Source organism: Trachinotus anak, unplaced genomic scaffold (genome assembly GCF_046630095.1).
Source record: "Trachinotus anak isolate AG129_WGS33_773 ecotype Australia unplaced genomic scaffold, CSIRO_AGI_Tana_v1 ptg000034l, whole genome shotgun sequence".
Taxonomy (NCBI): Eukaryota; Metazoa; Chordata; class Actinopteri; order Carangiformes; family Carangidae; genus Trachinotus; species Trachinotus anak.
Genome location: NW_027273885.1, coordinates 944374 through 957032, shown reverse-complemented (window position 1 = coordinate 957032; position 12659 = coordinate 944374). Strand labels below are relative to the sequence as shown.

The window sequence follows — 12659 nt, the reverse complement described above, 5'->3', positions numbered from 1 at the left end:
TTTTAATGAATCATTTGCAGATGATTTTTTTTTGACTTCATATAAAAAGAAATTTAAATTAAAAAAAAAAACAACTAAATGAATAAAAACATCACAACAGTTCAAATCACATTAAATTGTAGGATCCAGGTGGATACACACAGACCCTTGTTTACACATATACACCTGTTTCTTAAGGCGATATATGCAGTATACTGTTTGTATTAACTGTCATTTATACACTTTGTTTTCTGTTAAAACAAACACAGCATGTTTTAAACTTTAACCACAGCCTTGGTGAATTTGGTGGAGTATACTGCCCCCCAGTGGTGACAGTCAGTGGTGATTCTCAACCTGCTGCTGACATGGTGAAACAAAAACAGCTGATAACAGTAATAATGGTCCTGTTTAAATGTCCATTTAAACGTCCTGATGTTGGACAAAGTGGAGCCATTTCATTTTGACGTCGCTACAGAAAATGCACAGGTGTAATTAATAACATTGATGATGGCTGTAGTCCATCAACATGTCCAGGTTACACATTAGTCCCTTGATGCTGTTCAGGGCTCTCACAAAAGAACTGAGATAAATTAACAAGATTAGATACACCTGTGCTTCTGCCTGCTGTGTCAAGTAAAAATGCCCCTGTAAAAAGGTTTTTTTAATACTTTGATTTGTTAATAATATTTTAGATATTGATGATGAAATAATATTTTCCATTAATATATAATATTACTAAAATAAAGTATTTTTGTTTGGTTTCCAGGGTAAATGAACCGAGACCCAGTATTCCTGCTGGAGTGGGCGGATGATGCAGGTGGAACATGCCCATATATTCTATACTGCCTATAATCAAGTAATCAATTAAACTATGTCACATCAGCCACATGAAAGGTGGTCCACACTTACTGGCTTACATTTAAAATTCTAAGAAAGCAGCATTACTTTTGTAATTCTGCATCTCCCTCTGTAATGTACTCACACTGCATGATGATGAGGACAAACCAGCTGCAGGGTTGTTTGTCTCTGTGGCCCATCTCTGGCCCAGAGGCTCATTTTCCAGATGTGGCTCCTCCTCATCATCATCATCATCATCATCGATGAAAACCACTCCCTGCTCCAGACGCTGCCTTTTCCGTCCCTGAGGAACAAACACAGAAACTCTACTTTAACAAACTGCACATTACTCCACAATTCTGTATTAGAACCAGTACTAAACACTGCAGATATTACTACCTGCTTTTATGCCATGAGGCCAAGAATTTATAGATTCACAATCTAAATTCAATACGCAGTAAATTCAGTGTAAATGTACAACAGTATGTAGAAAGCATCTATGACCACCTTGTGCTCAGCAGTGCGGATGCGTTTCTTGTCAGGCTGGAAGTCGTCGTCTTCCTTGACAGAGGACTGGAACTTCTCAGACAGACGAGAGGCTATCGACTTTTTCTTGGGCTGTGACTCCTCTTGTGACAGCACTAAGAACACACAAAAAATATATGGATTACATACAGTAACAGCAATCAAGTGTGTAAATGGCTGAGTGCTGGTTTGCCCTCAGGTAAATCTTATCTGTGTACAAAGAGTCAAGGCCAGACAACATCTTCACTTAATTCTGAGGAGGGAATAAATGTTAAACAGGCAAGAGAACAGTTAGACTAAAAACAGTGGCATAGGTATTAAAACAAATTCCACACTATCAAAATGTTTTAAGCGCTGAAGTCTTACTAACATACCTCTGCAACATTACCTCAGTTGTTATACTGACCTGTAAATATCCTTGCAAAAGCAACAGTTAGTACACATGAGCTTCTTGCTGGGTCTAATGATTCATTGAATGAGTCACCAAACTTGATATGTCAGATGCCTCTGCACTGACTCAACAACATTTATACCAAAGTTGGGACTATTGAAGAAACTGCCACTACAGAGGCCGTCTCTGAAACAAAAACAACATGTTCAGTCCCTTCAGTTGCTTTTAAGACCTGCAAGGTTTTAAGTACTTCTTTTTTTACTATTTATTGATCAACTCATTTCATGTTTTTAAGTGTTTTAATTATTACTATTGTATTTTTTCAACCCTGTCTTCCTAATTTCAATATGTAATCTGCAAAACACAAAATAACTAATTGCATCACTATTCACCTGTTTTATGTCAATATCCTCATTTTAATTTAAAAAAAGTCTCTAAATGACTATTGTACTAAGCTGTAATTCAAGACGAAAACAGCCTGAGGAAACATATTTGTGATGGATGTGTTCAAGTGGGACTACAAACAAGTGAAGGACTCAAAGATACTCACCATTTTCAGCTGCTGCAGGCACCTGTGGCTTCTCTTCACACGGTGACACAGTGAGGTCGACAACATCTGGCTCAGCTGCTGCTGTAGCTGAGGCACTGCTGGCTTTGCTGTGGCACCCACACTGACAGAGGCTGCTGACGTCTGACTTCTTACAGTCTCCAGTCTGTTTATCTGACTGGCTCTTGTCATCCAATGCGTTTCCTCCTTCTTTTAATTTAGCTGTCATCACACAGTGAAACACAGGTTATGACAGTGACAGTGACTCTCAGTCTGTAAACTGGGCAGGGATCGGAATTTATAACATTTTATTGATATCAATGTAATCATCAGTTTTGCTTTGTTGGTCTGATTCTTTATGGAGTCCTGATCAATTTGCTGTGTGGGGAAAAAGTAGGCCTACACAGGAAACAGAGGAAAAAGGCATGTATGTGACTCTGGTGTGCAAAAGCTTCACGGTTTAACCGTTGCCTCTCATTGAGGTTTTCTTAGTCAAAGAAAAAGTCTGCTAAGCCTCCCGCTTGCATGGTGCTAATCTTATTATAACTCTTGGTAACAGACATGCTGCTCTGTTGGGAAGCCGTGTTACCATTGTACAGACATTACAACTAACATTGTCATCATCTTTTTTCATGAATGAAGCCATGCTTTGAACCATTTCTTCCTCTCTGCCATGACTCCTTCTTGGTTGTCAACTATAACCAGTTCTCGATTGCCATCTCTAATATGGGGTACGTCATATGGACAAAATCAAATGGCGAGAAAGAAAAATATGTTGCTTCTTAGTCAGAACAGGCTTACCCAACTGAGCCCGCTGCCAGCCCAGAGCAGAGCAGAGCAAAGCCAAGCTCTTTCCACTTCCTGTGGGACTCTCCAGCAAACAGTGCTGCCCGTAGTTCAGCCCTCGTACGATCTGCAGACCAGGAAAACACACGAGTGTAAGAGATATTGAACCAAAGTTACAGAGGCACAAACATAAAATAGGAATATCAGGCTTGTAGTAGTAACTTTTGTGTGGAAAACACATTGGAGCCACAAGTCTGAACCAATACTCCAAGTATAACTTTCATATTATGTTATGGTTAATTTGTGAGGGTTGTGTGAAGACTAGGTCCAGTACAGACCAAGACACACATAAAGTAGCACTATCAAGGCCAAAGTGTCCCTCGAGTGCGATGGTCTATTTTAAAGGGCCAAAATGACAACTAATGGGCCAATCACAAATACTGACAACCGTGTCATAACCTCCTAACTTCATAATTCAATTTCAGATTTTGATTTACAAATGTATTGTTATTATTACATTACTACTTGCATGAAAACCAGCATATTTCCTATAAATTGTAATAGGCCCTGTTGCAAACACAATTAACGGGTTATTTTCTGAAGTGGTGACTGTTTACTCACTGAATTCATCATGGCCAGCTGGGATGGGTAAGCCTTACAAGGGAAGTGGATCTTCACCCCTCCAATGGTGTATTCTACCGGGGATGTAGCCATGATGCTCGGCTACACAGAATTGCCCCTGTGTCAGTCCCTGTCTTACCAAAGTATGTCTAAAAACACAGGAAACAAGTCTGTTAAACCGAAAATTAGGTACATTTTAGTGTAATGTTAACAAAGCCCTACATGACATTACAGACCGCACCTCATTGGCTCACAAGCTAACATGGTGAACACTGACTGAACTAACACACACAGTGTTTACCGACAGTTAAATAATCATCATTGTGACCTGTCCGTGTCCGTCTGGCGTTGTCACCTCCATGACACTTGAGAAACTGTCACTTGTTAGCTAGCTCAGTTATCGCTGACTACCTCGCTGGAGCTAATGCCAACGTTTTCCACCGTGACTCTGGTCTGTTACTGGGATCCTGTCCCGGTTCAAACTGGTGACACTGGACACAAGAGAATGTTTTCACAGTATGCAAAACAACTTTGACGAACCCAGGTAGTTTTGGTTCAGTTTCCTCTCGCCATGATTCTTCCCGCTCTCAAAAATCACATCTGCGCAATAAACAGGAAGCTACGGGGCTTCCTGCAGCCGCTTTCAAAATAAAATCCTTGTTCTGGAACATCGCGGAATGCGAAATACATCGATGGATTTTCTCTGTAAAAATCCTTTGGATGGATAAAACCCCCACTCAGCAAGTTTCACTGGTGTATAACGTCACCAAGACTTGTGGCTAGTTTTTTTTAATACTTATATTTTGGTAGAAAGGTAACGGAAGCGACATTGGTAAACATCCGCATGGTCTCGTCGGGGCCTTAAAGGGCCATTCCACTGTTTCACACTGTTTCTCAGAAATGGATGCTGTGTACAGGACTGTACCAAAAAGGTTAAAGTAAACACTTGTACCTGACATGATAATGCATGTATGAAAAAAATCAAAATTGTATTAATGTTAAAATATAGATTAAAACATCACAACAGTGTAAACTGGCAGAAGCAGGGTTAAGGTGAAAACAAACTTAGGATGACATGACAAATGAGAAAAGACAAAAAAATATGAAAAATACAAATATATTTAAAAAGGTAAAAGAAAAGCAGGGGAGCTAATTTTGTGACAGATCAGATGGTGAAAAAACATAACCCCTTAAGTTTAAAGTGATGTCCTCAGCATTAGACAGTTGTGAACTAATATATTCTATAGTTTAATGAGTTAAAACAACAAGCAGACTGTGTTAATAATTAGAAACGATCTTGCAAGGCACAGTTACCTTTAACTTTACAACTCTACTTCAGAGAGCTTTTTATTTAAATATGTTTATTTCCAGGTAAGTGTTTTTCACATTTGCACTGTACACATGCACTTGCCTGCTGTCAGTACAGCCATCTGAATCAGGTGTTATTATTCAACAGAGTAAATTCTCAAAAATAGTATATAAAAATCATACAGGGATCCAAAGTAAAAGAGGAGACTGTATTTGCAGAGGGAACATGTCACATATGAGCGTTAGCATTCCTCCAACATTGTCAATCAATAATGTACAATATTTTTGAACCAATCCATAATGCTACAAATTCCTATTAGAAATTGCACTTAGCTCAATGAAAATACATCATCATGTAACAAGGTTGTACAAAGGTTAAGACATTTCTTATTTGTGTAATGGTCATTACTCTCTTGCAATGAATATTTATCATTTGAATCATACGCTGTAATGTAACAAAACATCAGAGGTAAAAAAGGGCACAGCCATGTCCTGCAAACTCTACTCAGATTAATAAGGATTCCCTTCTTTTTAAATTAAAATAATCTATTTATTTGTCCTTGAACTTTCTCCATTTACTGCATTTTCATTTTGGACTCAAATCATCTCATCCAATTCTCCCTACATAAATTTTCAAAGGCAAAAATTTTTTTTCCTCCCTCAAAGACAATTATGGTCATGGTAATAGTGCAAAAATATTCTCTTAGAAAGTCCATGCAGACTGTATTTACTCAGAAATGAGCCTTGTGCATACATCAGTAACGATACAACTGCAGTATGGAGGGACAATGGCTTGTATAAGGAGAATCAAGAAACCTCTCAGTCAGTCTCAATGAAACAGAGCCAACAGCTGTTACAATAAGGTGGCAGGGTAGACTGGTGGTGTAAGACAGTCCTGTCTGTAGGGACCAACATGCTTGTGATGGAGATTTTTTCTTATTGCCATACATGTATGGTCAACAGACAAAGTGACATCACTAATACCTCCAGCGTAGTCACAATGGAGGTCTGGCAGCACAAAATAATCAGAAACATAATCGTCAGGTTTAATGTCAGTGCCTCTGAACCACAGGAAGTCTTCGTTTTAGAGCCACCTGGACGTTCAGTAAACGCATTCTTGAGACAGATGTGAGCATGTGGCTGCTGAAAGACATTCTCAGAAACAGAAAAAAATCACGACCTGATGTATGAGTGTGTGGAGCAGGCTCACAGAGTGATTACAACAACAGAGTAAGATGACTGAGGGAGTGGATTTACCCCTTAAGATGCACTGTGCAATTAAAACGTAAAAACCTTCCTTGATTGGAAACCTCACAGGGGCAGATGTGCTCTGTCAAATGTGTACTCTCAAAGCAAAAACATGCTACCAACACATATTACATATATTTATCTATAAATATACACAATGTAGTAGCTTACTGGTTTGTGACTGTAGCAGCACCTTCATATTCAAGACAAATCTCCAGTGATTAAATATGATGATAATAATAACAATACAGAAATATGCTTAAACACAGGGTGTGCACACAATGATATCTGGAGAGAGGGAGTCAGAGATGAAAGCTGTGGTAGAGCTCATATACAAGACATTTTCATGTTTTATCATTATACAGTAAAATAATATATAAAAAATATATATTTTTGTTTTAAATGAACAGTTTTGACTTACTTCTTAATACTCAAAGATAAAATGCATAATATTTACACCAGCATCATTACGTACTTCTCACAACTGTTACCAGAAAGTCAACATTTCAGAGAGGAATCTTAAAACATAGACACAAATGTCTTATGAAAATGAGCACTCTATCAAAAAAAAAAAAAAATAAAACTTAAGCTTTAAGTTGAAGTATTTTACTGGTGCTGAGTAAGTAGACAAGTCTTTCCATAACCTTTAGAGCAGGGTTGGTTTGAGTTGTGAGAATGTGCAGGAGAATTGCAAACCTAAGGAACAGGAATGCCACTGGAGATGAGGATGACAGTGAGAGGCAGCAGGCTGATGTGTTTGTGTGTGAATGTGTGTGTTTCAGTACACACACACTGTGGTCTTGTTATGCTGCTGAAGAATCGGGGACACATTACTGGACTCCTTCTGTTTCTTCTCTGCGTTGTGTTGGACCAGGGGCGGCCTGTCGGCAGTCCTGCGCCGGGCCTTCTTAGCCGAATGACCTGATGACGGTGACGATGATCCATCTATAGTTCTTTTGCTGTTGGGTGTCCTGCTGCCAGCTGTTCTGTCAGCGGGACTGGACTGACTGGGCAGCTCAGCAGTACTGTTCGGACACAGCGGAGTCAGAGCGAACGGGTCGGACAGATCCATGTGGTACAAGCTGTTGCTTCCCGATAGTCCGTCCCGCCGCTCCAGGGTAGAAAGGAGCTCGCACACGGCAGAGGAAGAGTCTTCCTCTGGAGGTCGCTGCGGAATGGAAGAAACAGAGATGACAAACTTCACTTATACATCCGGATAATTCACCTTCAACCCTGAATGTTTACAGTACAACATAAAACAATTCATGCCAACTGAAATTGAATTGTTCTAATATTTATCAACAGCAGTACAAAGGACTGTTGAGGAAAACAATACAGTCTGGCTGGTTGATCTGTGATATTTATTTTTGATTTATTTAATATGAAATAGTTCAATCAGAAATTCAGAAATATTTCTAAAAATTGTAGTGAAAAGATTTATCAAGTGACAGAAACAGAAACCCGGGAATCAGTAAATTCTGCTTTTTCACAACAATAAAAGTGTTCTGTCGTCTTCCCAGCGTGTTTCTCGTCACCCTGCCCTCACCTGAAGGAGAGGAGTGTTAGCACGTGATATGGAAGTGGGAGGACACTGGGACACCTTGGAAAGGTCGAGAAGCACCTCCTCGTGGTGCAGGGTGTCCTGGGGGGTCCCGGGCTCCTGCAGAGCGATTACAATGGCACTGGTGTTATCAGCACGCAACATCCGCTGGCGCCACCGCAGCAGAGCGTGGCTGACGAGCTGCCGGGCACTTGATACCCCACACGGTGCCTGAAGCATAGAAGGCTGTTATTACACTGACGGTGTCTGATATGAGGTGAGTATTAGTCTACAGCAGGCAGGTAGGGCAGGAAGTTGTCCATCTATAACAGCTAAACACTGAACTACGTCTCACCCACCATCATCTCGTCGTTGTTCTGACACATGGAGATGGCCTCTTGAGGTGGCACCATGTTCCACAGACCATCACTGCCCAGGATGATGTAGCGGTGCTTTCTGGGGTCAAGGGTCACAACACTGGTGTCTGGCTCAGGAGAAACCACAAACTCCCCGCTGTAGAAGTCATAGCTCCACAGATCACCTGCAGCAGAGAAGAGAAACTTAGCTGAACACACAGCTGGTCTCTGCAAACAGTATTCATGATGACTGACTGGATGCATTCTTTTTTTTAAGAAAACTTGAGGAGATTGGTCATTTCTGTCCTCCCCATCTTTTGCTTGTTTAAAAATTCTTTATAAAAAACACAAGCATTTGATGAACCAGACAACAGAAAGCTCTGAACTGACTTTAAAAAAATGAAGTCAATAATAAAGTGACAATTTTTTCGGATTAATTTTTTGTCTAACTTTTACATGGTCAGGCAAAAACATCATTATTCCAGTCATTTATTAGCACTGCCTTGTTAACTGCTTTTCACTGAGAAGCTGTGATGACTGCTTTTCCTACCTAGAGCTCGGGCTACTGCCAAGAACGGTATCTGGTCGATAACGGTGCTACGGCGGATCGGGCCGTTGTGACTCAGTCTTGGCCTCTTCCAGACAACCCGGTTCACTCCAGACTTCTTGATCACGCTGTTTGCAGAGACAGGAGAAGAGAGGACAGAAAAGCTGTGATATATCTCCAGCAAATGAAAAAGGAGAACTTTCAAAGAACGGTTTAAATTTAAATTAAACACTGGGTTTAAATTAAGGTGATTTAATCCTGCTTTAAGGTTATTCCCGGTTGGTGCAACTCAACCCAAGACATGTTTGATACTCGGTATAATGTCATTTCACTAATACACAAAAGCCGAATGATATTCCCAACAACATGACAAAAGCAAATGTACCATCTATATATTTTGTCCTCTTAGCCATAAAGCTGAATTCAGCAATAATAAGAATTAGGAAATAAGAACTTATTGCACAACTGCAAATCCTTAAAGCTAGAGAGTTTACCCTGTCATGTAGGCATAGAAGTTTGGTTGTTGTCAAGCCACTCCAACATCTTATCAGTAGACATGCCACAGACAGAAGAAACATCACCCCCTGATGCAGATAACATTTTGATCTACTGTTGTAGAAGACAGAAGTTTCTTGGTTACAATCAGTTCTTTGTGGTGGGGTGGGGGGGTGGGGTGGGGGGGGGTGATGAGTCATGAGAATGATTTGATGTTACTCAACCAAAGTTTATTTTGTTCCCAGAAATATCCTTAAATTTACCCATGATTCCCAACATCTGCTACAGTGTGTATTTTAACCTACACTGTTAGTTAACAGTCAGGGCCCATGAGACACAGTTTGATTCAATGTGGGTCCTTGTGGCAGAGAAACCTTAAACTGAGAGCTCTTTTTTTGGAGAGTTATTGTTATGTGTTCAATGATGTGCAGGACAGGCTGCAAAAATACTCTAATTACTACTAAATACTACTAACTAAGAACACTACTAATATTAATATTGTATTTAAATAAAATGCAGAGGCAGTGTCTTCTGCCTTCAGTCTTACCTCCCTCCGAGACCTTCAATACGCTCTCTCTCTCTGGGTAGTTCAGGTTTGTGGTCTTGTGTCACTTCCACAGCTCTGATGAATGGGACAGTGGGGTCATCCTGGATCCCTAGAACCACTGCAGAATCCCCAACATGGGCCACGTACATGCGGTTTCCTCGGATAACCACTACGCTGGCTGTGGTGCCCGATGTGCTAGGAAGGCCTGTAAGTGTCTTTGGCCATTCAGCTGAGAAAAGGAAAACATTTATATATTTATTGAGTTGTAACTATTTACTGCTTAGGTTATACTCCCATTGAGTACAGCACAGCAAATGGTAGTCAGACAACAAATGCTCCTAAAAATGTGTTTTTGTGTATTTATTGATAATCTCCATCAAAGACTCTCTGATGGACTGACTCTGGTGGGGCCTCCGGGTCGGCTCCCTGGACCCGGTCCGTCCTGGAGTCAGACATGCGCCTTACAGACACTGTGACGTGTGAGAGCAGATGTTGAACAGCTGTCTGCCCGGGCATATCCCGGCAGACAGCTGAGCAAACAGCGGCTGTCGGTACTACGCCACACTGTTCAATCGGTTTTATCACGAGTAACAACAACATGTATGATAACACGGAACCAATGAGAGCAACGATACGGACAGTAACTGGCGGACACACCTAAACTCGCTGACCGCCTGCCTGTCTTTGTCTAGAGGAACCCCGGCGGCTGTTGCTAACTTTGTTAGCTTTGTTGCTATTGTTTTCTGAAACGGTAAATCATGTTGAACACACAGATCGACAGAGACAAACACTAACACGAAAGCTCGTAAAGCTGCTCGGCCAACAGAGAGCGACTTCTGGTGAATTCGGCTCCAGCATCAGCTCGCAGTGCCCCGCGGTCCGTGAAGCGGGTGTAGGCCCCGGGCCGCCTGCCGGTCCCCACGCCTCACAGAGGGGCACCTGTGGACAAACGGCCGGCTGACAACATTATGTCCTAACTTCGGAAGGTGCGGCCAAACTTACGGAGCTTCTTCCACATGGCGTGGTGACAGGCTACGAATCCTTTCCGTATCGCAGCGCTGACCTCCCGGTCACAGTCGGACCAGAAGCCCCGCTGCTTCTTCATGAACTCCCACAGATACTCCCGTGCAAACTGCGCAGCCTCCCGACCCCCGTGACCGTCAAACACGGCGAAGAAAGCCACGGAGCGGCGGGAACGGCTCGCCGTCGTCTGCTCAGCCCCCGGCGGGCTCTGACCTCCCGGTGAAGGCGTCTCCGATGATGTGCTCTGGTCTTCGGTTCGTCCGGGTTCAAATGTTGCTCCTGGAACCTCCGGGAACCCCGCGATTCCTCCGGTCCGGTGTGGATGGGTGAGCCCCGCCGGAGAGCGGTCCGTACCGTCCCCCCCCTCACCGCCTTCCTCCGGCTCACCCGACGTCGGCTCGTCTTCCCCCGGCTCGGGCTCCACTATGATCTCGGTCACGTCCTCCATGTATTTCCTCCCTCCCTGGTCGGTGAACACACTCACTCGCATCAGTAATGCGTTTTCCATCGCTCCAGAGATCAGTCGCTCCCCAATGTGCAGGTGTAGTTAGCATATAAGTGAGAAGCGGGCACAGTTTACACCAGCGCTGCGTCCTGCCTTTGTTTATGTTCGAGCGTAGTAGGCATGCTCCGACGCGCTGACGTCACCGCCCGTCTTCTTCTACTACCCGGAAGTGTCAGCATCTGTGCAGCTGTTGCCCTCCAGAGGAGGGAAGCGAGCAGCAGAAGCGTGTCTGAAACTACCCTGAATGTGTGTCTAGAGTTTAACAGGAATATTCACGACACTCACATGTTTTCGCTCTTTTATCTCTGTTCTCCTGCACTTTTTATTTTTTGAAATTCAGCAGTTACCATGAAGGTGTTGACCTCAGTGTGTTGGTCAGTCCACAGTGGGTGAACAGTAGAGAGTCTGTAACCTCCGGACATGAGACCAAAGCTGCGTCAGTACCAGTAAAGAAGGTCGTGATGAGACCGAATTAGCAGAAAAAATCCCAGCCAAAGCATTAGGTGTCTCAAAATGAACTGTTCAGAGGGAAATAATGTACTGATGAGCATTTGCAAACTACGTGGGAGAACCCAGAACACCGCTGATGTGAATGATAGAGGAGTTCTTGGAATGGTGATGAAAGGGAGTAAAGAAGAATGTTGGGTGTTGATGTAGCAAGGGCCTCCCTAAGGAGAACACGACGTCAGCGTAACCGCTTAGGGGTCAGCACTACCCCATGTTGTTCTCTCTGCATCCAAATAAAACAATAATTGCACAATAAAAAGCCTTGTTTAATTATATGTTTTCATGTGAATAATGGTACATTTAAGGTTTATATTTATTTTATTTATTGATTGACTGTTATTTACAAAATAACATAATAATTACAAAAACTAAAACAGATTTTTATTAGAATGTCAGTATATATATATATATATATATATCATTATAGGCTAACATATATTGTCATCCATATTGTCATACCCGTCTCATGATAACTTACTCAACTTTCTTATATTTGGACTTTCATATGTAATTTGAGTTTGTTTGCCTGCACATCAGAAAAAAACATCTTGGAGTTTTAACCATCTTTACGCAGAAATTCCCAATTTTAGGAAACCAAAGAAATGGAAAATGTAACATACATCAAGTAAAATACAGTACTGTGAAACTACAGAGGAAAACTCACAACGCGTCTCCTATATGTGAATGCCTTTCTCCTTGTATGTAAATGTATGTTTTACATATTGAAGAGACAGAAGCCAGAATTTCTTGTTTCTTCATGTTTTGTGTGGACAGTCTGTACATGTCTTTATTATGAACCTTTCAAACACACAACAGTTAGAGAATAGACATAATAACAAGGTATTGTTTATAAAGTTATTCTCTTATCTTACTAAAGGAAAACGTTACTTTTCTTTA

The 12659-nt window shown here is 41.7% G+C and overlaps 2 protein-coding genes across 4 annotated transcripts in view; both read right to left on the bottom strand.

Moving 5' to 3' along the window:
• Positions 1-4318, bottom strand: part of brip1 (BRCA1 interacting helicase 1) — a 37639-nt gene extending 33321 nt beyond the window's left edge. The window contains exons 1-6 of one of the 2 annotated variants that reach the window (XM_071471781.1): positions 4227-4318; positions 3687-3835; positions 3081-3192; positions 2283-2501; positions 1324-1457; positions 962-1120 (exon numbers count right to left, since the gene is read on the bottom strand). In XM_071471781.1, the coding sequence (XP_071327882.1) occupies positions 962-1120; positions 1324-1457; positions 2283-2501; positions 3081-3192; positions 3687-3779 (717 nt within the window). In that variant the 5' untranslated portion in view covers positions 3780-3835; positions 4227-4318. Of the gene's footprint in view, positions 1-961; positions 1121-1323; positions 1458-2282; positions 2502-3080; positions 3193-3686; positions 3836-4014; positions 4155-4226 lie in introns of those variants that run through there. The other variant, XM_071471782.1, reaches the window with a different exon arrangement.
• A 683-nt stretch (positions 4319-5001) lies between these two features.
• Positions 5002-11382, bottom strand: LOC139614523 (protein phosphatase 1D-like). Of its 2 annotated transcripts, none has more exons than XM_071471856.1 (6): positions 10730-11382; positions 9728-9956; positions 8689-8813; positions 8142-8323; positions 7789-8013; positions 5002-7410 (listed from the first exon to the last, which is right to left on the bottom strand). In XM_071471856.1, the coding sequence occupies exons 1-6, from the start codon at positions 11256-11258 to the stop codon at positions 7021-7023; spliced, it is 1680 nt and encodes a 559-aa protein (XP_071327957.1). In that variant the 5' UTR covers positions 11259-11382; the 3' UTR covers positions 5002-7020. The 2 variants fall into 2 exon arrangements, with proteins under 2 accessions (XP_071327957.1, XP_071327958.1); XM_071471857.1 differs by having other exon boundaries at positions 7843-8013.
• Positions 11383-12659: the final 1277 nt, after the last annotated feature.

Bases quoted from the DNA above. Each gene is read 5' to 3' on its own strand.
- LOC139614523 (XM_071471856.1), bottom strand. From the start codon at position 11,258: ATGGAAAACGCATTACTGATGCGAGTGAGTGTGTTCACCGACCAGGGA. The intron at 8,814-9,727 runs GTAAGACTGAAG...CTCTGCAAACAG, and splicing joins ATTGAAGGTCTCGGAGGGAG to CGTGATCAAGAAGTCTGGAG. The intron at 7,411-7,788 runs GTGAGGGCAGGG...TCCATTCCGCAG, and splicing joins CTAACACTCCTCTCCTTCAG to CGACCTCCAGAGGAAGACTC.